This window comes from Pelophylax lessonae, assembly GCF_965119305.1.
Source record: "Pelophylax lessonae genome assembly, chromosome: 6".
NCBI classification, from domain to species: domain Eukaryota; kingdom Metazoa; phylum Chordata; class Amphibia; order Anura; family Ranidae; genus Pelophylax; species Pelophylax lessonae.
In genome coordinates this window covers 38,666,898-38,694,679 of record NC_138773.1, presented here as the reverse complement: position 1 = coordinate 38,694,679, position 27,782 = coordinate 38,666,898, and the positions used below count along the sequence as shown (strand labels likewise).

General features: G+C 46.6%; 2 protein-coding genes across 2 annotated transcripts in view; both read right to left on the bottom strand.

The window, feature by feature from the left end:
- LOC309558536 (uncharacterized protein) overlaps nucleotides 1-27,782 on the bottom strand; it is a gene marked incomplete at both ends in the record, with an annotated part of 403,568 nt that overhangs the window by 68,679 nt on the left and 307,107 nt on the right.
- The window catches only part of LOC309557664 (uncharacterized protein), a gene marked incomplete at both ends in the record, with an annotated part of 32,309 nt that overhangs the window by 1,503 nt on the left and 3,024 nt on the right, over nucleotides 1-27,782 (bottom strand). The window contains one exon of the mRNA XM_082260452.1: nucleotides 26,519-26,809. Coding sequence (XP_082116578.1) covers nucleotides 26,519-26,809 — 291 coding nt within the window. The remainder of the gene's footprint in view (nucleotides 1-26,518; nucleotides 26,810-27,782) is intronic.

Genomic DNA, 27,782 nt, shown 5'->3' with positions numbered 1-27,782 from the left:
TACAAAGCAGGCTCTGTGAAATGTGTGACACAGTAGTGCCTATTCGCAGGGCATGGTGACTACATGTCACAGAATTCAAGGAAGTAAATGTGTGGGGATCTTCACAAAGTAAAAAAAAACCTCCATATATACAATCCTATACCCATAGTTGATCAAGAGGAAGGCAAAAAAAAAAAACTCCAATGATCCATGATCCAATTTGGCCCAACAGGGGAAAACAAATCCTTCTTGACCCCCCAACAGTGTCATTCAGGATTAGGCTAGAAATAATTAAAATAAAATGTGAAAGTGAATATATGATTTTGCATTTTGAGTATAGATACGCTTTTGCAGGCTGTTGCTGTCAGTGTGCCTTTCTCTGCATGGTGACAGCTGAGCTGGCAGGTTTGTATTGTAAACAAATCCATGTGATCACTGTGATTGGCTGTCATGATGATCACATTATCAGGAACCAATCAGAGTGGTTCTTGATTGTTAGTGTGAAATTAGCACGGTCAGTAACCGTGCAGTCTCTGAACTAGTGCGGGTTCCAATTTACAAAATGGAAGGCAGATTAAAGTTCCCTCAGCATTGGGGATTGTAGGGGAATTAGTTAAATGGAGTCTAGCTTTAAAGTTTAAGTGTAGTCAAACAAAAAAAGAAAAACACAAAAACCAGCATGCAGGGCATTACTTACAGGCAGTAGGATTTAACCATTGTTCTTCTGGCTCCTTCATTAGCTGAAATCCTTATCCTCTGATCCCCTCTACCCCTGCCCCATAATCTACCGATGCAGAGGAGTTAATAGAGCTGACAGACCTGTAAGACACACTCAGCAAGAGTGCCGACTATGTCCACCCACTCCGCCTACCTCCTCCTCCATGGAAGCTGTACTATAGCTCCAATCCATGTGTAGCACTACTCCCTGGGGAGCTGCTTGAAGCGGGTTCCCCTGGGTTACCCATAGCAACAACTTGAAAATATAGCATTTTCTAAGTATCTGGCTCAGTCAGAAAACAGTCCAGGGGTTTTGGTTTTGTTGTTTTATTTGAGAACTGGGATAGGAGAAGGGATGAGTGGGATACTCCAACTGAACAACTATGCACAATTGCTGGGACTTTCTGATTAGCTGAATGCGGCAAGGCTGCTACTTCACCTTGCCACTATAGTGAAGAAGAATCAAATGAACTGTACTGTACTGTGAATCGCTCTTCAGGGTCCTACTTGGCATCCCCTTTGTCCCTACTCTTCAGGGTTCTACATGGCACCCCCTTTACACACTGTGTGAGCTGACCCTTTATCCTCTGACTTCACTGGAGTGGTCTCCCTTCCTGGGCAGACCCTTTGGCAAGTCCCCTGGTACTCACGGACACTGTTTTTCTCAGGAAAATTCTGCCAGCAGCTCCACTGTCAGCTTTACAGGATCCTCTGCAGCTCAGCTCCACACTTGGTTCACTAGGCCGACCGCCTATGACCACCTTCCTCAGACAACAGGAGGAGAGTCAGCCGTCAGCCTCCTCCTGGGACTCTGCTTCCCGCCAAAGACGCCCTGTCACATGCTCCCCTCAGCTTTTATGAGCAATCCCAGGATGCATTGCAAGAGCAGGGCCACCTTACCGAATGGGCACGCTGGGAAGTTGCCCGGGAACCCCACTTGCCCGGGGGCCCCACCTGCCCAGCGACCCAGCCCCAGCCAAGCATTAGTCCCGATTCCTGTGTGCATCCCGCCGCTGAACTTACCAGGTGGCAAGCGCCTGTCAGGCCTGCACTGCTGTCAGGCCACTTAGGCCATGGAGGGGAAGCCCACAACTGCAGGAATGCCTGTCCGCCTCCATGGGAACAGGCACACACAGGACAGGCGAGTCTGACTCCGATCCGTGTGTGTGTTCACCGGACCCAGCCGCCGAACTTGGAAGCTGTCATTAGCCTGGCACTGCTGTACCAATAAATATCGCCTTATCGATAACCTGCTTTTTTTTCTAGTGAGTAATTGTGTAGGCGGGGCCCCAGTGCACTGCATTGCCTGGGGCCCTTTAATGCTCTTAAGATGGCACTGTGCAAGCGTGCCCTCCCACTAGGACTCCCACAAAAAACAATGTGTCACTGGCTCGGTTTCCTCCACTGTCTCCCATATTGGATACAGTGGGGACACTCCCTTAGACCCAGTGAATCACACCTGGGAACATGCACCAGGCAACTTAAAAGATCAGGCTCCCCTGATAAGCAGAAGGAGCATAAAATGCTTTTGAACCTAGCACCTAACTAGGAGGGTGCTACACATGAAAAATGATCTATGGAAGATGGACAGATGAATGAATAGTCTGCCTCCTCCAGTCATAGTTTGTGCTTCATTCATAGAAGCTATAGTACAGCCTCTATGAATGGAGGAGCGATGCAAAAAGGGTGGGCATAGTCAGAACTCTTAATAAATGCCTGTCACTGGTCCTTCAGCTCTATTAACCCCCCCCCCCACACACACACACACACACTGGAAGATTGCAGCAGCAGAAGTAGGGGAGAATCTGAAGAGAAGAATTTCAACTAATGCCAGAGCCAGTAGCACAAGGGACACATCAGATTGATATTAAGTAAAAAAAAAAAAAAAAGGAAAATTAAAAATTAAAAACACCTATGGCTTTCAGATTATGGATTCTGTGCAATGATGAGGTGTCCTAGGAGGACAACTCAAAGCATTTATTACCAACATAACATCCAAACTTATTTTAAGATGATCACAGCACATAGGCACTCTAATCACCCTGCGTGGCGCAGATTCCCCTGTTTAACCACTTTACATCTGCTCATATTGCTGCTACTGCAGCAATGTGGCTCGTTATCATCCAGCGACGTAGACCTACGTCACTGGACTCCTCCCCTTGTGGGCGGCGCACGCGTGCCACTGGAGGCTCTCTCCCGCTGTGTTCAGTCACACCGGGAGTCAGGCCAGGGGAGGAGCAGTGGCGATCGGCCCGCTTGTGTAAACAAAGCTGGCGGATCTCCTAAGTGACAGGCAGTGACAGATTGCAGGGTTCAGCATAGCTGAACATGTGATCTGTCCCTGTGTCACTCAGTCACCTCCCCCCACACATGTCAGTAAGCACCAGGCATACATTAACCCCTCCCTCTCCAATAAAATTAACCCCTTCCCTGTCAGTGTCATTTTTACAGTAACAGTGCATATTTATAGCACTGATTACTGTAGTAATGTCACTGGTACCCCCAAAAGTGTCAAAAATGTCAGTCAAGGGTCCGATCTGTCCACCGCAATGTCGCAGTCCCGCAAAAAAAAAAATCGCAGATCGCCGCCATTATTCGTTAAAAAAAAACCCACCAAAAATGACAGAAATCTTTCCCTTAGTTAGTAAACGCAATAACTTTTGCGCAAACCAAGAAAGAAATCTCTGTTTGTGGGAAAAAAGGACGTAAATTTAGTTTGGGTACAGCGTCGCACGACCGCGCAATTGTCAGTTAAAGTTGCACAGTGCCGAATCGCAAAAAGTGGCCTGGACGTAAGACAGCAAAATCCTCCGGTGGTAAAGTGGTTAAACCTGTAATATTTCACCAAGCCCCCTAACAGAGCTCGTAAATAAATAAATAAATAAAGTTGCAAAAAATAAAAGCTACTGACACCATCCACTGCCCTACTGACACGGTCAACTGCCCTACTGACACCTTCAGCATATATACGCATGCATAGTTGCAAACATTTGAAAAAAGTTTCCAGGGACACTTTGCAGCACAGCTATCAATTACTTACCACACCCACTTCCTTGAAGCTCCACTCACTCCGCATAATTAATCTCTGCCTACTTATCATCAGATTATAGGGTCTACTCAATAAAGAGAGAATTACAGGAAATTTAAAAGGGAATTTCAAACTTAAGGCCAAAGTAACAGAGTTGGAATAGTTCTCACATCAGGACCGATCCTAGGGTCACAGACGCCTGGGTGCAGAAATACTGTATTTCTGGCGCCCCACGTGAGCGCGGTCACCTTACTAACACCTCCCCTTTACAAATGTTTCTATGGCAACGAGTCAATGGCACAACACCTGAGGATAATGCTCAACAGCTTATCACCAGTAATTCTAAACCTGTGAGTTTACAGTTTTACTATATGTGATAATGACTTACAATATAGAAACATCCCTTTAAAAAGCACACAAGGATCACTCTAAATTCAGCATTAGAAGAAAAAAGTTGCAATATTATCTCAAAATAAGGGTAGACTATTCTTACCTGCTAGAAGCACGACTGCTGCATCAAAAGACAGAAACAGGTAACAGCTAAGCCCCGGGCTGCTCACTCCTCCTCATCTGCATTAAAGATGCAGGGAGGCTCCTCCAGTGTCCCCGGCCAGGCCTGGCCCATCACTCAGGCCCTCGGTAGAGGCCAGCGATGAAGAAAGATGTCGGCAGTCCGACTTCCATTAACTCTGCCGCTGCCAATCCCCCTGGCCCTTAAAACAGTGCGGCCTTCCTCCCCCCCCCCCACTCAGGGCCGCTGTTAGAAATCATGGGGTCCTGTACAGCCTATCTGGCAGGGCCCCCTCTTGGGCACCCAAAAGAGAATTATGAGGTGACCCGTTGGTGTGACAAAATTGTGTTAACCCTGGCAAGGGCTTAAAATGTAGGCCTATGTATAGCGTGTGGGTGTCAGGTGCATGTAATGTACATAGTGCAGAATCATATAATCTACAGAGTGCAGGGCTCATGAGTGGGTAACACACAGAGTGCAAGGGTCAAAAATGTAGGTATTTGGTTTTTATTCATGAGTTCTCCGGGGGCTGGCGCGTGCCGCCAAAGCAGCGCTCCCCCTGTGATCAGACACAGCGGTAGCCAATCATGGCCTCGATGGCCGCTGGCAACCTGCAATTGTGCAGGAGCATGACAGAACAGCCGTCTGCCTATGTATACAAGGCAGACCGCTGTTCTGTCGCAGAGGAAGAGATAGATCTTGAGTTTCAGCTAGGCTGAAACACAGATCTCCATTTTCTTCTAGGAGATCCATCCCCCACACAGTTAGAAAGCATTGCCTAGGAGCACACTTAACCCCTTGATCACCCTTGGTCTTAACCTCTTCCCTGCCAGTGTCATTTATACAGGAACAGTGCATCTTTTAGCATTGATCACTGTATTGGTGTCACTGGTCCCCAAAAAGTGTCATTTAGTGTCAGATTTGTCCGCCGCAATGTCGCAGTCCCGCTAAAAATCACTGATCGCTGCCATTACTAGTAAAAACAATTTAAAAAAATAAAAAGTTCCATAGTTTGTAGATGTAATAACTTTTTTGCAAACCAATCAAAATACACTTATTAGGATTGTTTACAAAAAATATGTGGCAGAATACATATTGGCCTAAATTTATGAAAAAATTAGATTTTTTTCATTTTTTATATTGGGAGTGTTTTATAGCAGAAAGTAAAAAAGATTTGTCGCTATTTTTATGTTTATAGCGCAAAATATAAAAACCACAGAGGTGATCAAATACCACCAAAAGAAATCTCTATTTGTGGGAAAAAAATACATCAATTGTATTTGGGCACATCGTCGCACAACCTTGCAATTGTCAGTTAAAGCAACGCAGTGCCGTATCGCAGAAAATGGTCTGGTCATTAAGGGAGAGCTGAAGTAGTTAAAGGGTCAGTTTTTTCAGATAATTTTGCCAATTTAAGACTTTTTCTGACCGGTCAGGGGATGGTAAAAACAGGCAACTCAAAGTCTAGATCACAGCTGAAACCCCTCTGCATGTGCCACAGCCGCAATGGTTTGTTAAGCCCATGTGAAATTTGGCTATTCAGGTCAATGGGGCCACGCCACAACCATAAGCCAAACACTTGACTTGCTGTTGTGGCTTATTAGCCCCATAAAAAATCTGCATCTCTGCTAAAAAAAATAAAAAAAAAAGCAGGATTTAGAAGAATTATATTCCTGTCATTTTAAACAGGGTGACTGATAGTAAGCTGACACTAACGCTGCACAGGTGTTAGGTTACTTTCACCCTGGTAAAAGGGCAAGAATATGGGTGGCATTACAACGACTTATTAAAGGGGGAAACATTTTTGGTAAGGAGCATAGACTGTACAGGAACAGACGCTTCTATTACTTGGGCAAAACAGTCCCTCACCTCAGTCACTGCAGGCTGCCCAGGAACTCCGTTCAGAGCTAATCCATCCCACACCAAAACAGGAAGACCGCAGGATGAAGATTTAAGGCATGTGATGGACAGCGCTTCCAATGCACCCATTGGCTGTGTAAGCAGCAGGAGGCGGTGCAGCCTGCAAGATTTAGGCTGCACCGACTCCTGCTGCCTCCCCAGCCAATGGGTATTTGAGGTTCTCTCCTTAGTCCCTCCCTCATGACATCACCTAGGATTGGGAGGACACAAAGTAAGATACAGGACGATTGTCCGGTCTTCCTGTCTTGGTGTGGGATGGATCGGCACTCCCCTGTGATTCCTCTGCTCCTCCTCCCTCCCTCTGACCTACCAGCTCTCCATCCGCCTCCCTCCGCATCTTCCATACGGCGATCCCCTGTGATTCCTCTGCTGCCCCCCCTTCTGCTTAAGCTTGCAGCGCCTGGGCGTAGTGCATCCCATGCACCCGCCTAGGATCAGCCCTGTCTCCCATTCAGCTGCACTACTTCTGCCTAAAGTTTAAAATTCTCATCACAATTCCCTGCAATTCTAAAGTGTCAAATGTGCTCAAGTGTGACCATACAAAAAAATATGTAATATGTAAATATAAATAAAGTGCAAGGTGTAAATAAGTACGATAAAACCTAATTATACTATCTGGTATAATTAGGTTTTAATGAGACCAGGCGGCGCCATTACGTAACTACGCATGGGCCCGCCCAGGCCGAGCTTGTATGAGCTTTCCCGGCTTAGCCCGGCAGGCGAGTCGGAACGGCGCATGTTCAGTTACGATATCGGCCCGCAACCATTTTTTTTATGGGCACCGGCTGCCCATAATGGGCATTTAGCCTGAATAACGGGCGCTTACCGGGACAATGTACAAACCCGATTCCAAAAAAGTTGGGACACTGTACAAATTGTGAAAAAACAGAATGCAATGATGTGGAAGTTTCAAATTTGAATATTTTATTCAGAATACAACATAGATGACACATCAAATGTTTAAACTGAGAAAATGTATCATTTTAAGGGAAAAATACGTTCATTTTAAATTTCATGGCATCAACACTTCTCAAAAAAGTTGGGACAAGGCCATGTTTACCACTGTGTGGCATCCCCTCTTCTTTTTTACTTGCAAAAGTTTTTTATTTTGTAAGACATATGTAGATTAATAACATACAATCTCAGGAAATATTGCATAAGAAAGGTATACAATGTGTCATATACAGAGCCCACTCGGGAAGGGACTTTGTAATGAAAACAATGGCAACAATGCAATACGAGATAGGCATGGTTACTAAAACAGTATTACTAAAACGTCTGAGGATCAGAACAGAATCCCAGCCCGCAAGCAAAGCACAGAAAAATATAACCGTGGACCTCCATGTAAGTTACAAACGCCCTCTGTAAACCAGGAAGGGGAACCCCCCCCCTGAATCTTATGAACTGGGGTTGCATATAATCACCCTCTGAAGATATAGGTCCTGAGAGAGGTAGATACCCTATAAGCCACAAGAAAGGAGGAAGTATGGAATATCCGAAAGGAAGAAAAGGAAAGGAAAAGAAGGAAAGAACACAAGAAGAGAAAGGGGATAGGAGAAAGGATGGAGATGCTGGAGTGGATGCAAGAAGGGATCGGGTGGAGAAAATACAAAACACAGACAATTAGGATGAGGGAGGTGAGATGTACAGACGCCAGGGTTCCCATACTGCTTCAAATTCCGCTTGCTTGTCACGGAAGATGCTGACCATCTTCTCCTGGGTCATGATCCAAGAGATTTTGCGTTTGGTCGCCCCCATTGAGACCGAGGGGGACTTCCAAGCCCGAGCCAAGGTAAGCTTCCCCCCCAACAACATGAAATGCATGAGCTTCAAACTGGTTCTGGGCCCTTTTACACCAGAGCCAAGAAGCAGCGCTACTTCCGGGGTCCTGGGAGCCGAAAGCCCAGTAACTTTGCGGATCAGACTAAACAATTTATTCCAAAAACTACTGATACGCGGGCATTCCCACCAAATATGGAGCAAGGAACCCTGATGTCCGCACTCGCGAAAGCAAAGAGGATCAGTCCCCGGGTACATTCTGGCTAGAGGGGTGGGAACAAGGTACCAACGCGTAATAATCTTAACATTAGCTTCAACTAGAGACATATTCAAGATACCTTTAAAAGCCCTCCGGAAAATGGAGTTCCAGGTGTCCGGTTCCCACGATAGCTCCAGATCCCTTTCCCAGGAAAGGGCGTAACCGGGCTTGTCAGGTGAGTCGATCAAAGCCCTGTAAATCAACGAAATACCTCCCCTCTGGACTTGAGCTTGTGCACACCAGCATTCATATGAAGTGGCCCGGGGTTCAACATCTGAACCTGCGACCATAGATGATAGGAAATGTCTAATCTGGTGCAACCTAAATTTTTCTGAGGAAGGCATATCAAGCTTACTCGTACAGTGTGCGACTGACAAGGGGCCCCGAGGTGAGAGGAAGTGTCCTATCCTGAATAGTCCCTTGTTGGTCCACCATCGAAAAGCCCTTATGTTTAGTCCCGGAACAAAGTCCGGATTGTTAAAAATATGTGTCAGGGGTTTGTGAGCCGAGATAAGTGTAGGATGTGTATATAGTCAATCGCACAGTGCTAATGAGTGAGAGAGGGAAGGTGCCAATACAGGAGGTCTCCTACTTGGAGGAGCCCAAACCAAGTAACCTATGGTGTGATTAGGGACCGATTGTCGTTCCATATCAACCCAATCCGGTCTGCCCCCCATAGAATATACCACCGAGAATTGTGCCAGTTGGGCTGCCTGGTAGTATCTCCAAAGCAGGGGGACCCCTAGGCCCCCCTGTAAGCGGCTTCTGAAGAGGACCCTCCGCGGGAGTCGGGGACCTCTGGTGCCCCAAATAAACTGAACCATCTTGGATTGAAGACTCTGCAATTTCCCTTTAGTTATCTGTATCGGGAGTGATCTAAAAAGGTACAATATCCTGGGGAGAAGGTTCATTTTAACAGAATGAACTCTTCCCAACCAGGAAATGTTCCCTCTGGCCCAAAGTTCCATATCGGTAGACAATTTAACGAACAGAGGCGGGTAGTTGGCTTGGTACAAAGAGGAGATGGAGGCGGTCAAATTGACCCCCAGGTACGGGATAGAGGTGGTGGCCCAGGAGAACGGAAAATTTTCCCGGAGGGTCTGCAACATTGATTGCGGGAGACTGACGTTCAAGGCTATTGACTTAGAGAGATTTACCTGGAGGCCTGAGATTTTCCCAAACTCATCCAACAGTCGGAGAAGATTGGGACTAGTAATGAGCGGTCTCGAGAGGAAAAGAAGAAGGTCATCAGCGAACAATGCGCACTTGTGTTCTCTACCCCCGCACAAAATCCCTTTAATATCAGGATGGCTTCTGATTGCTATAGCCAGCGTTTCGATGGCCACCGCAAAAATGAGGGGGGACAGTGGACAGCCCTGTCTGGTCCCCCTGTGTATCGGAAACGCGTCCGAATAGTGGCCCTGCAGTTTCACGTGCGCAATAGGAGAAGAGTAGAGGGCTCTTAAGGCGTTTAGGAAAGAGGGGCCAAAACCCCACCTGCTCAAGACATCAAACACATACGGCCATTCAACCGTGTCAAAGGCCTTCTGGAGGTCCAATGAAAGGAGGAAACCCTGTTGGGGTCTCCCTCCATCCCAGGGGGCCCCCAGAAGAGAAATGATGTCCACAGCCCTTCGGATCTGGTCAGGTCCCTGCCTCCCCGGCATGAACCCCACCTGATCTTTGTGAATATAGCGGCCTATAAAATCCGCCAACCTATTGGCCAATATTTTCGTCATAATTTTTAAATCGTTATTAATCAGTGAGATTGGTCTATAATTTTTAACGTCAGAAGTATCCTTGCCCGGCTTCGGGATAACCGAAATGTATGCGGTATTGGCCGAAGCCTCTAATTGCTGTCCCTGCCTAAGGGAATTAAAAAAACACGCCAAATGCGGGGCAAGCACTGGACCAAACGCTTTATAATAACCCGAGGAAAACCCATCAGGCCCGGGGGCCGAACCTTTTTCAAATGCTTAATTACCTCTAAGATTTCTAGCTCCGAGATGGGGGATTCCATGGATTTCATATGAGCCTCGGAAATACTAGGTAATGCCAGGCCATCCAGGAAGGCCGTCCTGCCCTGGATGGTCGCTCCCTCACTAGGAGTGTACAACTGAGAGTAGAATTTGTGAAAAGCGGTCATAATTTTTTGTGGGTTCTGAGTCATGGATCCATCCGAAGTCTTAATTTTGGGAAAAGCATAGGATCTGGGCCTGGGGGAAAGTTTAGCAGCTAGCCGGGGTCCTATTTTGTCGGTTTGGTAATAGAACTGTGCAGAGGACCAATGTAAACTTTTCTCTGCCCGGGTGGTAAGAGCCATGTTCAGGGCCAGACGACCCGCTTCCAAACACTGTCGCGACGCTAGAGTTGGTTTTTTCTTATGTGCCCTAGACACTTCCCGGAATTCCTTCTCCAGTTTAGCTATATCAATTTGATTTTCCCGCTTAAGTTTCGCCGCCAGCTGGATAAGCTTACCCCGCATGACAGCCTTATGAGCAGCCCACATGGTTTCTGGTGAGACCCCGCTTTGAGCGTTCAAATTAAAGTATTCAGTAATGTCTTTTTCCAGCATATTGCAGAGAGAGGGATTACTGAGCAAAGATTCGTTCAGACGCCACCTGCGCCCCCAATCCCGTGATCTAGGGGACAGGAGGTCCAAGATGACCACGGAGTGATCCGAAAGAGGCGATTCCCTAATATTCGCTTTAACGGCCAGAGGGACCTCAGCGGATGACAAGAAAATTTGGTCAATCCTGGCAAATGTGCCATGAGGGGCAGAGAAATGTGTGTATTCCCTGGAGGAAGGGTTGAGTTCCTGCCATATGTCTATCAGACCCAGTAAGTTGCTTAGCGATGGTGAGACCACGTTTGGGTGGCCCCAAGACCCTAGGGCGCCTAGGGCTGGACTTGTCCAACATCTTATCAAAAGACGTGTTGGAGTCACCCCCAACTATCAAGGTACCCGTTAAATACGGTTCAAGCTTCGCCCACATTCTGGTGAAAAACCTAGCCTGTCCCTGATTGGGGGCATAGTAGGACACAAACGTGTAGGAAATCCCCTCCATTGTCCCTGACACCAGAATGTATCTCCCTTCCGGGTCTCTAACTTCTGATGTGGGGGAGAAGCCCAAGTGTTTAGAAAAGAAAATGCCAACCCCTTTTGTCTTATTAGCTGCGTTAGCCAGGAAGAACTGTGGAAATTTGGAGTGTATGAATTTAGGCAAATAAGTATCAGGGAAGTGGGTTTCCTGGAGCAGGAGCACTTCAAATTTTTGGAAGTGTGCATGTTGAAAATATTTCCGTCTCTTAACTGGGGTATTCATCCCCTGAACATTGTGCGATGCAATTTTTAGAGGAGCCAGAGATGGTTTACTAACCGCCATAAATCCAGAGAGGAGCTATAACGCCAATGAAGGACCCACCTGAAGTTCCGAGGAGTTCGGGAAGTCGGAGGAACCGGAGCACCATCACAGCAGTCCGCCCACCGTCTGAAGAGGAGACAGAGTCCACTCCAGCATCTGAAGAGAAAGCAGACAGATAAGAGAGAGAAAGGCAAAGAAGAAGAGAAAGAGACGGGGAAGAGGAAGACCAACCCAGAGGCCCCTGAGGCATGTAAGCCAGGGGAGCCCCCTCCCCCCCCAGGTCCGGGCCAGGCCCGCCTAGGCCCAGACCATGAGACAAGCAAAAGTTACCTGTCCGCGAAAGTTGCAGACAGACGTCTGACGCCGCCCAGGGCATATTACACTGGACGGGGTCAGAGGGAGGCGCAAAGCTTGCGCCCCAGACCTACCCGACCCCAACCCAAATGCTATGATAACGAACATAAACTTAAATACAACATTGTGGTGAGAACCAGGGCCAACCATCCGACCCAAACCCCCCACCCTCCAAACATGTATGTCATTCCGGATGATGAATCAAGGAGTGATGAATCCCTCTACTTCCTCTGGGAGGTGGTGGAAGGACCCGGGCAGAGGCTATACCAACCCAACGGGCATCAGCCAACAAAACCATGCGACCCCTAGGTCGTCCACCAACCCCCCAAAGCAAAAATTTGACTCCCACCGCAAGGATGAGGTATGGGGGATATCGAGCAAGAAAAGAGCCGTACAGCAAGATTTCAATGTACGGCCAACCTGTAAAAAAAAAAAAATAGCAACAGATATTTAACCAACTTAACACACCCGGCCTGATCCCAGGCCTGAAATTAACCGGGAACAGAGTTCAAAAAAGAGTCCAAGGAGTCCCCTATCTGAGAAAAAAAAAAAAAATGAAAACATTTCTCAGAGAGAGGAGGTGGAAGAAAAATTTGGAACACAAAAAAAAGGGGCTGGAAAGCAGTTCAGGTGACATGCGAGTCCTTGGATCGCTTAGATTGCTTCTTCACCCACGCCTGGGCAATGGGGCTGGCTGGAGAAGGCCTTTTGGATGGGCCAGCTGGAGCCGGGGATGTAGAACGTGAAAGTTCCAGGGAGATGATGCCCAATTGTAGAAGGAGTTTTTCGCCTTCCTGAAAGCTAGAGAAACCAAGTGTCTTACTCTTGTAGGTGAAAGAAAGACGAAATGGGAACGACCACCAGTACTTGATTGCCTTTTGGGTAAAAGCATGTAGAAGCGGTTTAAGAGAACGCCTTTTCTGGATCGTCAGGGGCGATAAGTCCGCGAATATTTGGACCGAGTGTCCTTGAATTTCCAGACGATCAGAGGACCTGGCCAGTCGCATGACTTCTTCCTTCACTTTATAAAAGTGTGGCTTTACCACAATGTCCCTGGGGAGATTATCCTTCCGGGGTGCTTGAAGGGCCCTGTGTGCCCTGTCTAACTCCAGCCTATGTGCTGGGATGTTGGGAATCAGGGAGGCAATAAATCCTTGGACAGCGTCATGGACATCCTGAACTGCTTCAGGCAATCCTCTAATGCGAAAGTTGTAACGCCGTGAGCGATTTTCAAGGTCATCAATTTTGGAAATGGCGGTTTCCAGGCGATCTGTTAGATCCTGAATGCGGTCAGTGTTTTGGTTCGTCCTGGAAACTGTTTGGTCCATCTTGGACTCCATGATTTCAATTCTGGAACCCAGGTTTTGTAGGTCTGCTTGAATGGTGTGTGTGATTTGGCTTGCTGTCTGCGCTAAGCCATCAGACAGCATCTTAGAGAAGGCCGACATCATAGCATGAAAGTCCAAAGAGTGAGCAGGGGGAGTAAGCTCAGAGAGGTTGGATACTGAGGGGCTGCACTGTAGGCCTCGGACTGGGGTGTGGAGTAAATCCCCTAGGGTGTGCCTGATGAGCGACTCTGTGGAGGCAGGGGATGGGACCGCGATGATGCTGGTACTCACTGCGCCTTCTGGGAGTGCATGGGGGGTTGGGAGACCCCCTCCGTTGCTGTCCTCCATCCCCTCCGTCCCGGGATCTCGATCCTCCGGCGCGGGCGGCGCCATCTTGTGTAGGCCTAGAGCCTCCGCTCCGAAGCCCGGGTTGCGGGAGAGATCCCTGCGGACCGTCCCCGAGGCCATAGAACTGATCCTTGGTGTGCCCCGAGTTGGATGGTGGGGTCCTGTGTCGGCTGCGCTGCTCAATGTGGCTGTATGGGGCCGGATGGTCTGGGGCGAGACGGAGCCTCGGAGCTAAGCGGCCATCTCCGTTGCTCCACGCATGCGCACTGAGAAGATATCACTTATATGTTTCATCGACTGTAATTCATTAATTTGGAATGCAATTTAGAGGCATAGGTAAGTCTGTGAGGACGTTATGATCTCTCAGGGTGAAGCTTGTCAGAATTTCTGCTTGCTCAGAAATGATATTGAATGAGATCAGGAAGGCAAATTGTAAAGGTGGATTGAGGAGAGAGGGATCCACTGTTTAGGATAGATTGTAGCTGAGGCAGAAAGCAGGATAGGCTGGGCTTGAGCAAGTGAAGGATGGCAAAAAGTGAAGAATTCAGTGCCTACCCAGTCCACCGTGATATATGGATCGTCCCTTTAGGAAAAGTCCTGGATGCAGTGTCTGCTAGGCCTCAAACCTGTCTGCCTCCCTGCAGCGTGTATTTCGGACCAAAAAGCAGGATGAAGGTTCCAGGGAGGATCAGATTAGCTGTGGGTACACCGACTCTCCACCCAGGTGATCCTGGGAGCCGGATGGCTGCAGATTGGGGAGTAAGGTAGGCGATGCTCCTCACCTCCTGCTCAAACCCCTTTTTTCCAATTAACCCCGCAAAATACAGGCATCGGCCGATACCTATGCTCCTATAGGGCAGCTGGGGCGAGTGATGGGGCTCAGGATGATGTCCGGCAGCAAGATTATGGTGGATTGCCTCTTAGGCCTAACTAGGCCGCGATTGTAAATCCGCTCCCGGTGGCTCGATTTTGAAAATAATAGGATGATTGTGTCCCCCAGGGTCCTGAGAGGCTGGATGGGGCAAAGATGCACTGCTCAGGTCCGTATTTAGAGAGGATTGCCGCGGATTAGCTATGCGATCGGCGGCGCTCCTCTCCAGTCCGCTTCCAGCCTACTCTGCAAATTTTTACTGATCAGGTCCCCTGGGTGATAGGGTGGGCGGTATTGAGGGTAGATTGTCCTCTGGAGAGGGGATGGAGAGCGGATGCGGCCGGATACTGCTTTAGGAAAGGCCGAGGCTTTTCCTGCGAGTAGGCCGCGGCTGGATGGCTGTGTTCGGTGGCTTTTTCGCTGTAAATTTTAGGTTTATCTGGTCCCCAGGGGTTAGGGTAGTTGATGTGAGTGGCGGATTCTCCTCTAGAGAGGGGATAGAGAGAGGATTGCGGTGGATTATTGCAAGGAGCCGGCGGAGCTCTTCTCCTAGACGTTCGCCATGTTCCTCATCCGGCCACGCCCCTCACCAACACCCATCCCCTCTTCTTTTTATAACTGTCTGCAAACGTCTGGGGACTGAGGAGACAAGTTGCTCAAGTTTAAGTATAGGAATGTTGTCCCATTCTTGTCTAATACAGGTTTCTAGTTGCTCAACTGTCTTAGGTCTTCTTTGTTGCATCTTCCTCTTTGTGATGCGCCAAATGTTTTCTATGGGTGAAAGATCTGGACTACAGGCTGGCCATTTCAGTACCCGGATCCTTCTTCTACGCAGCCATAATGTTGTAATTGATGCAGTATATGGTCTGACATTGTCATGTTGGAAAATTTAAGGTCTTCCCTGAAGGAGACGATGTCTGGATGGGAGCATATGTTGTTCTAGGACTTGGATAGACCTTTCAGCATTGATGGTGCCTTTCCAGATGTGTAAGCTGCCCATGCCACACGCACTCATGCAACCCCATACCATCAGAGATGCAGGCTTCTGAACTGAGCGCTGATAACAACTTGGGTTGTCCTTGTCCTCTATAGTCCGGATGACATGGCGTCCCAGTTTTCCAAAAAGAACTTCAAATTTTGATTCGTCTGACCACAGAACAGTTTTCCACTTTGCCACACTCCATTTTAAATGAGCCTTGACCCACAGAAAACGCCTGTGCTTCTGAATCATGTTTAGATATGGCTTCTTTTTTGGCCTATTGAGTTTTAGTTGGCAACGGTGAATGGCACGGTGGATTGTGTTCACCGACAATGTTTTCTGGAAGTATTCCTGAGTAGTGTTGAGCGAACACGGACTGTATTATTCGTGTTCGTACCGAATAATTGGATTTTTTGTACCCGAACACGGACACGGACACTTTACTGTATGTTCGGGTAAAAATCCGTGTTCGGTCGTTTTATTTCCGGGTTTTGCATGCTTTGGCGCTCTTTTCATGGCGGGCTTTCAACAGCCAATCAACAATCGTTTAACTGGTGTGCCTTAAGCCATCCCAGCCATGCCTGCAAATGTCTCAGTAGCTGTGATTGGCCGTCTGAAGCATGTGACCAAGTCTTTATAAGTTCGAGGCAGCCGCAGCGGCGTCATTATGCTGCTTAGATTCAGGGACAGAGCACACATCAACGTGCTGGCTGCTGATTAGGGAAAGATAGGCAGGAAAAAACCATTTGTGTCCGGATAGAATTGAGGGACAGGTCGGAGTGTTTAGGCAGGGCGAGTTGTAGGCATTTTAGGGATAGAGTCTGCTGAATTATATAGGGTCAGTGTCTTCTACAAACTACAATCGATATTGCTGTGTGGGGGGTGGGGTCTGCACTCAATCCTGATCTACGATCTCTTCTCAATCCTGTTAGGGACAGAGTCTGCTGAATTTTAGGGAAACTGTGTTCTACAAACTACAATCGATATTGCTGTGTGGTGTGGGATTGGAGATAGGCAGGTGTCAGTGATCCACATCCATTTTTCTGTGTGTGAGCTGCAGTGAACACAATCTTTTTGGGCTGCAGTGAACACAATCTTTTTGGGCTGCAGTGAACACAATCTTTTTGGGCTGCAGTGAACACAATCTTTTTGGGCTGCAGTGAACACAATCTTTTTGGGCTGCAGTGAACACAATCTTTTTGGGCTGCAGTGAACACAATCTTTTTGGGGTGCAGTGAACAAAATCTTTTTGGGGTGCAGTGAACACAATCCTTTTTGGTGTGCAGTGAACACAATCTTTGTGGGGTGCAGTGAACAAAATCCTTTGTGGGGTGCAGTGAACACAATCTTTTTGGGGTGCAGTGAACAAAATCCTTTTTGGGGTGCAGTGAACAACATCCTTTTTGGGGTGCAGTGAACACAATCTTTTTGGGGTGCAGTGAACAAAATCCTTTGTGGGGTGCAGTGAACACAATCTTTTTGGGGTGCAGTGAACACAATCTTTTTGGGGTGGAGTGAACAACATCCTTTTTGGGGTGCAGTGAACAAAATCCTTTTTGGGGTGCAGTGAACAAAATCATTTTTGGGGTGCAGTGAACACAATCTTTTTGGGGTGCAGTGAACACAATCTTTGTGGGGTGCAGTGAACACAATCTTTTTGGGGTGGAGTGAACAACATCCTTTTTGGGGTGCAGTGAACAACATCCTTTTTGGGGTGCAGTGAACAAAATCCTTTTTGGGGTGCAGTGAACAAAATCATTTTTGGGGTGCAGTGAACACAATCTTTGTGGGGTGCAGTGAACACAATCTTTTTGGGGTGGAGTGAACAACATCCTTTTTGGGGTGCAGTGAACAACATCCTTTTTGGGGTGCAGTGAACACAATCTTTTTGGGGTGCAGTGAACACAATCTTTGTGGGGTACAGTGAACAGAATCTTTGTGGGGTGCAGTGAACACAATCTTTGGGGGGTACAGTGAACACAATCTTTGTGAGGTGCAGTGAACACAATCTTTGTGGGGTGCAGTGAACACAATCATTGTGGGGTGCAGTGAACTCAATCTTTGTGGGGTACAGTGAACACAATCTCATACTGAAGGTTTGAGGGTGCTGCCTGTTCCATACTCCCCCTACTCCTCATCTAGCCTTTTAGGGGTACAAACAATAGTAATTGGGGCCTAGTGTGGTTGTGTACGTGTGATATACATACACTTTTTTGGGATCATATTTTCTATTCCGCTATTTAATCAAAAACCTTTGGGGATCAGTTAAATTGGGGGATAGTCTGTGTTGGTACGTGTGAGAGAGATCCACCTTTCCAAGTTGTTGGGGTTCATCTCATACTTCTGAAGGTTTGAGGGTGCTGCCTGTTCCATACTCCCCCTACTCCTAGCCTTTTAGGGGTACAAACAATAGTAATTGGGGCCTAGTGTGGTTGTGTACGTGTGATATACATACACTTTTTTGGGATCATATTTTCTATTCCGCTATTTAATCAAAAACCTTTGGGGATCAGTTAAATTGGGGGATAGTCTGTGTTGGTACGTGTGAGAGAGATCCACCTTTCCAAGTTGTTGGGGTTCATCTCATACTTCTGAAGGTTTGAGGGTGCTGCCTGTTCCATACTCCCCCTACTCCTAGCCTTTTAGGGGTACAAACAATAGTAATTGGGGCCTAGTGTGGTTGTGTACGTGTGATATACATACACTTTTTTGGGATCATATTTTCTATTCCGCTATTTAATCAAAAACCTTTGGGGATCAGTTAAATTGGGGGATAGTCTGTGTTGGTACGTGTGAGAGAGATCCACCTTTCCAAGTTGTTGGGGTTCATCTCATACTTCTGAAGGTTTGAGGGTGCTGCCTGTTCCATACTCCCCCTACTCCTAGCCTTTTAGGGGTACAAACAATAGTAATTGGGGCCTAGTGTGGTTGTGTACGTGTGATATACATACACTTTTTTGGGATCATATTTTCTATTCCGCTATTTAATCAAAAACCTTTGGGGATCAGTTAAATTGGGGGATAGTCTGTGTTGGTACGTGTGAGAGAGATCCACCTTTCCAAGTTGTTGGGGTTCATCTCATACTTCTGAAGGTTTGAGGGTGCTGCCTGTTCCATACTCCCCCTACTCCTAGCCTTTTAGGGGTACAAACAATAGTAATTGGGGCCTAGTGTGGTTGTGTACGTGTGATATACATACACTTTTTTGGGATCATATTTTCTATTCCGCTATTTAATCAAAAACCTTTGGGGATCAGTTAAATTGGGGGATAGTCTGTGTTGGTACGTGTGAGAGAGATCCACCTTTCCAAGTTGTTGGGGTTCATCTCATACTTCTGAAGGTTTGAGGGTGCTGCCTGTTCCATACTCCCCCTACTCCTAGCCTTTTAGGGGTACAAACAATAGTAATTGGGGCCTAGTGTGGTTGTGTACGTGTGATATACATACACTTTTTTGGGATCATATTTTCTATTCCGCTATTTAATCAAAAACCTTTGGGGATCAGTTAAATTGGGGGATAGTCTGTGTTGGTACGTGTGAGAGAGATCCACCTTTCCAAGTTGTTGAGGTTCATCTCATACTTCTGAAGGTTTGAGGGTGCTGCCTGTTCCATACTCCCCCTACTCCTAGCCTTTTAGGGGTACAAACAATAGTAATTGGGGCCTAGTGTGGTTGTGTACGTGTGATATACATACACTTTTTTGGGATCATATTTTCTATTCCGCTATTTAATCAAAAACCTTTGGGGATCAGTTAAATTGGGGGATAGTCTGTGTTGGTACGTGTGAGAGAGATCCACCTTTCCAAGTTGTTGGGGTTCATCTCATACTTCTGAAGGTTTGAGGGTGCTGCCTGTTCCATACTCCCCCTACTCCTAGCCTTTTAGGGGTACAAACAATAGTAATTGGGGCCTAGTGTGGTTGTGTACGTGTGATATACATACACTTTTTTGGGATCATATTTTCTATTCCGCTATTTAATCAAAAACCTTTGGGGATCAGTTAAATTGGGGGATAGTCTGTGTTGGTACGTGTGAGAGAGATCCACCTTTCCAAGTTGTTGGGGTTCATCTCATACTTCTGAAGGTTTGAGGGTGCTGCCTGTTCCATACTCCCCCTACTCCTAGCCTTTTAGGGGTACAAACAATAGTAATTGGGGCCTAGTGTGGTTGTGTACGTGTGATATACATACACTTTTTTGGGATCATATTTTCTATTCCGCTATTTAATCAAAAACCTTTGGGGATCAGTTAAATTGGGGGATAGTCTGTGTTGGTACGTGTGAGAGAGATCCACCTTTCCAAGTTGTTGGGGTTCATCTCATACTTCTGAAGGTTTGAGGGTGCTGCCTGTTCCATACTCCCCCTACTCCTAGCCTTTTAGGGGTACAAACAATAGTAATTGGGGCCTAGTGTGGTTGTGTACGTGTGATATACATACACTTTTTTGGGATCATATTTTCTATTCCGCTATTTAATCAAAAACCTTTGGGGATCAGTTAAATTGGGGGATAGTCTGTGTTGGTACGTGTGAGAGAGATCCACCTTTCCAAGTTGTTGGGGTTCATCTCATACTTCTGAAGGTTTGAGGGTGCTGCCTGTTCCATACTCCCCCTACTCCTAGCCTTTTAGGGGTACAAACAATAGTAATTGGGGCCTAGTGTGGTTGTGTACGTGTGATATACATACACTTTTTTGGGATCATATTTTCTATTCCGCTATTTAATCAAAAACCTTTGGGGATCAGTTAAATTGGGGGATAGTCTGTGTTGGTACGTGTGAGAGAGATCCACCTTTCCAAGTTGTTGGGGTTCATCTCATACTTCTGAAGGTTTGAGGGTGCTGCCTGTTCCATACTCCCCCTACTCCTAGCCTTTTAGGGGTACAAACAATAGTAATTGGGGCCTAGTGTGGTTGTGTACGTGTGATATACATACACTTTTTTGGGATCATATTTTCTATTCCGCTATTTAATCAAAAACCTTTGGGGATCAGTTAAATTGGGGGATAGTCTGTGTTGGTACGTGTGAGAGAGATCCACCTTTCCAAGTTGTTGAGGTTCATCTCATACTTCTGAAGGTTTGAGGGTGCTGCCTGTTCCATACTCCCCCTACTCCTAGCCTTTTAGGGGTACAAACAATAGTAATTGGGGCCTAGTGTGGTTGTGTACGTGTGATATACATACACTTTTTTGGGATCATATTTTCTATTCCGCTATTTAATCAAAAACCTTTGGGGATCAGTTAAATTGGGGGATAGTCTGTGTTGGTACGTGTGAGAGAGATCCACCTTTCCAAGTTGTTGGGGTTCATCTCATACTTCTGAAGGTTTGAGGGTGCTGCCTGTTCCATACTCCCCCTACTCCTAGCCTTTTAGGGGTACAAACAATAGTAATTGGGGCCTAGTGTGGTTGTGTACGTGTGATATACATACACTTTTTTGGGATCATATTTTCTATTCCGCTATTTAATCAAAAACCTTTGGGGATCAGTTAAATTGGGGGATAGTCTGTGTTGGTACGTGTGAGAGAGATCCACCTTTCCAAGTTGTTGGGGTTCATCTCATACTTCTGAAGGTTTGAGGGTGCTGCCTGTTCCATACTCCCCCTACTCCTAGCCTTTTAGGGGTACAAACAATAGTAATTGGGGCCTAGTGTGGTTGTGTACGTGTGATATACATACACTTTTTTGGGATCATATTTTCTATTCCGCTATTTAATCAAAAACCTTTGGGGATCAGTTAAATTGGGGGATAGTCTGTGTTGGTACGTGTGAGAGAGATCCACCTTTCCAAGTTGTTGGGGTTCATCTCATACTTCTGAAGGTTTGAGGGTGCTGCCTGTTCCATACTCCCCCTACTCCTAGCCTTTTAGGGGTACAAACAATAGTAATTGGGGCCTAGTGTGGTTGTGTACGTGTGATATACATACACTTTTTTGGGATCATATTTTCTATTCCGCTATTTAATCAAAAACCTTTGGGGATCAGTTAAATTGGGGGATAGTCTGTGTTGGTACGTGTGAGAGAGATCCACCTTTCCAAGTTGTTGGGGTTCATCTCATACTTCTGAAGGTTTGAGGGTGCTGCCTGTTCCATACCCCCCCTACTCCTCATCTAGCCTTTTAGGGGTACAAACAATAGTAATTGGGGCCTAGTGTGGTTGTGTACGTGCGAGATACATACACTTTTTTTGATCATATTTCCTATTCCGCTATTCAATAAAAACCTTTGAGGATCAATTGAATTGCGGGATAGTCTGTGTCGGTACGTGTGAGAGAGATCCACCTTTCCAAGTTGTTGGGGTTCATCTCATACTTCTGAAGGTTTGAGGGTGCTGCCTGTTCCATACCCCCCCTACTCCTCATCTAGCCTTTTAGGGGTACAAACAATAGTAATTGGGGCCTAGTGTGGTTGTGTACGTGCGAGATACATACACTTTTTTTGATCATATTTCCTATTCCGCTATTCAATAAAAACCTTTGAGGATCAATTGAATTGCGGGATAGTCTGTGTCGGTACGTGTGAGAGAGATCCACCTTTCCAAGTTGTTGGGGTTCATCTCATACTTCTGAAGGTTTGAGGGTGCTGCCTGTTCCATACCCCCCCTACTCCTCATCTAGCCTTTTAGGGGTACAAACAATAGTAATTGGGGCCTAGTGTGGTTGTGTACGTGCGAGATACATACACTTTTTTTGATCATATTTCCTATTCCGCTATTCAATAAAAACCTTTGAGGATCAATTGAATTGCGGGATAGTCTGTGTCGGTACGTGTGAGAGAGATCCACCTTTCCAAGTTGTTGGGGTTCATCTCATACTTCTGAAGGTTTGAGGGTGCTGCCTGTTCCATACCCCCCCTACTCCTCATCTAGCCTTTTAGGGGTACAAACAATAGTAATTGGGGCCTAGTGTGGTTGTGTACGTGCGAGATACATACACTTTTTTTGATCATATTTCCTATTCCGCTATTCAATAAAAACCTTTGAGGATCAATTGAATTGCGGGATAGTCTGTGTCGGTACGTGTGAGAGAGATCCACCTTTCCAAGTTGTTGGGGTTCATCTCATACTTCTGAAGGTTTGAGGGTGCTGCCTGTTCCATACTCCCCCTACTCCTCATCTAGCCTTTTAGGGGTACAAACAATAGTAATTGGGGCCTAGTGTGGTTGTGTACGTGTGATATACATACACTTTTTTTGGATCATATTTTCTATTCCGCTATTTAATTTAACTGGGCCTCCATGCGAGACCTGTGTGCCTTGTTGCGCTGTTTTGAGTACTCCACCAACATGGCCAGTGGCAATGACGCCGTTCTCAGCTTAACTATCCCACTTCTATGCCTCCTTGAAAAAACAATTCGGGCGATGATGGAAGAGGATGTGGCACAGGATGAGGAGGAGGAGGAGGATGAAGAGGTAACATTTCCAAGGCTTTCAGGGCAGTCATTCGCAAGGGGCTCCGAGGGTGGGTTCCTGCACACGCAAACGCCAGGGACGCAATTGTCCAGCAGGGGCACAGTTCTGGAGGATGAGGAGGATGAGGAGGAGGAGGAGCTGGAGGAGGAGATGGAACCATGTTCACAGCAGGGTGGCACCCAGGCCAGCTCATGGCCATCACTGGTGCGTGGCTGGGGGGATACAGAGGACACGGACCATACACCTCCCACAGAGGACAGCCTTTCGTTGCCTCTGGGCAGCCTGGCACACATGAGCGATTACATGCTGCAGTGTCTCCACAACGACCGCCGAGTTGCCCACATTCTAACTTGTGCTGATTACTGGGTGGCCACGCTGCTGGATCCCCGTTACAAGGACAACGTACCGTCCTTAATTCACTCACTGGAGCGCGATCGCAAGATGCGCGAGTACAAGCGCACGCTGGTAGACGCCATGCTGCTGGCATTCCCATCTGACAGCGGGGCCACAGTGGAAGCACAAGGCAGAGGAGGAGGAGGAGGAGGTCGCCAACGCAACCAGGGCACCGCCAGCACCTCAGAAGGCAGGGTTAGCATGGCCGAAATGTGGAAAAGCTTTGTCAGCACGCCACAACAAACAGCAGCACCAGCAGCTCAGATGGAACGTCTTAGCAGGAGGCAGCATTTTACCAACATGGTGGAGCAGTATGTGTGCACACGCCTACATGTAGTGAATGACGGGTCTGCCCCCTTCAACTTCTGGGTCTCCAAATTGGGCACATGGCCTGAGCTTGCCCTTTACGCCTTGGAGGTGCTGGCGTGCCCTGCAGCCAGTGTATTATCTGAACGGGTATTTAGCACGGCTGGGGGCGTTATAACAGACAAGCGCAGCCGCCTGTCCAGAGACAATGTGGACAAGCTCACGTTCATTAAAATGAACCAGGCATGGATCCCACGGGACTTTTCCGTACCTTATGCAGAATAGCAATGGATACCGACCTTACCCACCCATTGTTCCATTTTTGCTCTTTCTCACTCTTTTGGGGTGTACCCTCATTTAAAATTTGTGAAAAGAAGCAGTGTTGGCTACCTCGTCCTCCTCCTCAGGGCCAGATTAATGTAGGGGCTATTGGAGCTGCAGCTCCAGGCCCCTACCTTTTATATAGGCCCCGGGTTGGCCATATTCACTGTTACCGCTCTTCTGTCACTTGTAAACACAGAAGTCTGGCTTCTATGCTCGCTTCCCCAGGCAGCACCCTCAGAACCTCCCCACACAGCGTGAAGGCCGGACAAGGAGGGACAGTTGGCGATGCATGGATGTGTTTATGGGCTTCAGAGACAGCATCCCATGTTGAATTAGGCATGCATGGCTGCACCCTTCCTCCTCTGGGTGCATGGCAAGGCACGGCTCTAAGGCCCTTCAAAATCCTCAGCACCAAGCCCATGATGCTGTTAATCCGGCCCTGGTCCTCCTCCACCGCCGCTTCCACCTACACCGCCCATAGGTGTGCGCAGCCTATTGCATTAAGGTGTGCACCCCAAAGTTGAAATACACATGCATGTGTTTGCCAGCAGGGAGAGTAATGTATCGGGGCCATGTACCTGTAGGCAAGGAGAAATAGAGCAGAGCAGGTCCCAGGGAGATCTTTCCCATCTCCTCACTGGCAATGCTATGTGCCCTAGGTGATTAGGGTGTGCCCAGGCACACCCAGCACACCCTGTGCGCACGCCTATGTCACCGCCACATCCACCACCACCTTAACCTCCCTCCTACTCCATATGGGCCTCGTCCTTCAGAGATGAAGAAGAACATTGTTTTATTTTTCTGTTTTTTTTTGTTGTTTTAAGTTATTTCCCTATCCACATTTGTTTGCAGAGCACTTGCCATGCTCTTAATTACGTTTTGCTGCCATTTGCAGCACTCTAGCCCTTTCCTTTGGTGTTTTAGAGCCATTTTAGTGCCTTAAAGTTCGGGTCCCCATTGACTTCAATGGGGTTCGGTGTCCGGGAAAAGTTCGGTAAAAGTCCGGGACACGGACCCGGACTTTTTTTTAAAGTTCGGCCGAACCCGTCGAACACGGACATCTAGGTGTTCGCTCAACCCTATTCCTGAGCCCATGTTGTGATTTCCATTACAGTAGCATTCCTGTATGTGATACAGTGCCGTCTAAGGGCCCGAAGATCACGGGGATCCAGTATGGTTTTCCGGCCTTGACCCTTACGCACAGAGATTGTTCCAGAGTCTCTGAATCTTTGGATGATATTATGCACTGTAGATGATGATAACTTCAAACTTTTTGCAATTTTTCTCTGAGAAACTCCTTTCTGATATTGCTCCACTATTTTTCGCCGCAGCATTGGGGGAATTGGTGATCCTCTGCCCATCTTGACTTCTGAGAGTCATTGCCACTCTGAGAGGCTATTTTTATACCCAATCATGTTGCCAATTGACCGAATAAGTTGCAAATTGGTCCTCCAGCTGTTCCTTATATGTACATTTAACTTTTCCGGCCTCTTATTGCTACCTGTCCCAACTTTTTTGGAATGTGTAGCTCTCATGAAATCCAAAATGAGCCAATATTTGGCATGACATTTCAAAATGTCTCACTTTAAACATTTGATATGTTATATATATTATATTGTGAATAAAATATAAGTTTATGAGATTTGTAAATTAGTTCATTCCTTTTTTACTCACAATTTGTACAGTGTCAGAACTTTTATGGAATTGGGTTTGTAAATTACACAATTACAGGGACAATAAAGTCTGTTTGATCTTCACTTCGGAGTGCAGTCCATCTTCTTGTGTTTGACATTTGAGTTGCATAACCTAATGCAATCGGCTGTGCACACCTATTTCACAGCGGTAGGGTACAACATTTCGGGGCCATGCAGGACCCTTTGGACCCCTCTACTGCTTGAACATAAATGCTTCCCAACACAGCACTTTAAGTGAACTGGCCCATTACCTTCAATGGCAAAGAACAGCAGTTCCTGCTAACTTAAAGTGGAGTTCCACCCACATTTTACAATTCCCTCCATGCAACACTTGTGTGCATCCTAAAAATGAATTGCCAATTTTTTTTTTCCGGTTTACTTACCTTATTTATGGAGCAAAATCTTTTCACTTCTTTTCACTTCCTCCTTATGCGGCCGCGTCCAACTACATCATTTCCGGCTTTGCATTGGCTCCTGGGAGAGGAGTATCATCAATCCCAGGAGTCAATGGGCTATGGAAACCCGGCCTGCAAACTGTGGGACTCGCTTGCAACGCACTGTGCATGCGCGAAATCCCGGAAGAGGGACACTGTGGCTTGAGATGCCCACACCGCAGATGGCCACGCTGTACAACAACTGCTCAGAGTAACTAAATCATGCTGCAATGTAAACAAAACAGGGGACAGTTTACTGGATATCTTTTTTTAAATGCACAAGCCCTGACTATTGTAGGGGTATTTTTAGCTAAAAAGAAAAAAAAAGAATTTGGCCGGAACTCCGCTTTAAGGTACACTAACTGATATGTCAGTTAGCAGTTAGCCCTAATGGTTTTACCATAGCAAGGTCAATGACTGTATAATCCTAAAGCTTTTCATATGATTGTATAATTATTCACCAACACAATCTCAGTTCATTTCCATTTAGTAAATTCTGGATCTGATCATTCCTGGTACCTTTATCCAGCACAGACAGCTCTCTGCTCTCCCAGTCCTCCATGGAGTCATGTTTCCAGGACACCTTCACTGCAGAGTTTCGATAACTGAAGAAGCTCCCAGGAACCTTAAATTCACTTTTAATTGTGTATGTGCTGTCATTACTTTGAGATATTTTGCCAGAATCTGAAGTCTTGTCATTCCATTTGATCTGGATATTACTAGGGTACATTTTTTCTATATCCAGCAAGCACAACACCTCCTCAGAATCAGTCAGAGACAGTCTTATAGGACCAGACACCGTGGGCTTTGCTGGAAGAAAAAGAACAAGAAATTATTCCAATCACAATGCAATACAACCCCTTTTCTCTAGTAAATGTCCTTCTAAAACTTGATATATATGGGCAGCAAATAGTGATACCTTTATACTTTGTTTTTTGATGTAGGGTCATCAAGCTTTAGTACAGTTATGTGCTCTGTTGGGGTCACCCCCTTTAAGATCTGTCATTGACCTACGTCCATACATTAAAAGTGCTCCTAAATTATTTAAAAATCCATTTTAAGTAGTTAAAAGAAAACAGGCTTAAAAAATAAAACCTTTACAATGTATGTTTTGCTCTTGCTACCTAAGGAACCAAAAACCCTTTTTTATATTGAGTAATGATAGAGTATAAAAGGGTTATAACCCTTGTCAGTTTTTTTGCCATCTGTGTGCCATTGGGGAGATTTCTCATCACTTCCTGCCACATAGTTAAAGCAGAAGTTCAGGCAAAACCTAACTAAAGTTAAACCTGCCCTCTGCCACATTCTAATCCTAATCTATCTAATCCTGTAAAGCAAAAATCGCTATACTTACCTATTTTTCAGCCAATCCAGTCCGGTCCCAGGATCAGCTGTAAGCAGGGGCTTCGCTGTGTAGGCCGGTGCAGAAGAGGCAGCCGACAATGGAAGCCCCATAGTAAGTCTATGGGTGACGTCACTTCCCAGCCATTTCACAGCCGTTGTCGGTCCTCTACTGCACAGACCTTCCGCCGCTGGAGACCAGACCGGATGAGCTGCAAAATAGGTAGGTACAACAATTTTTGCTTTACAGGGTTAGATAGATTAGGGTTAGAATGTGGCAGAGAGCAGGTTTAGCGTTAGTTAGGTTTTGCCTGGACTTAAACTTTAAAACAGGAAGTCAGAGGAAAGCCCTCGAAACAAAATAAATCCCTGGTTGTCACCAAAACTAGTATATCTATTGGAAAATTTCTCTCTATTCCTAATCTGATGGCAATCCAACACT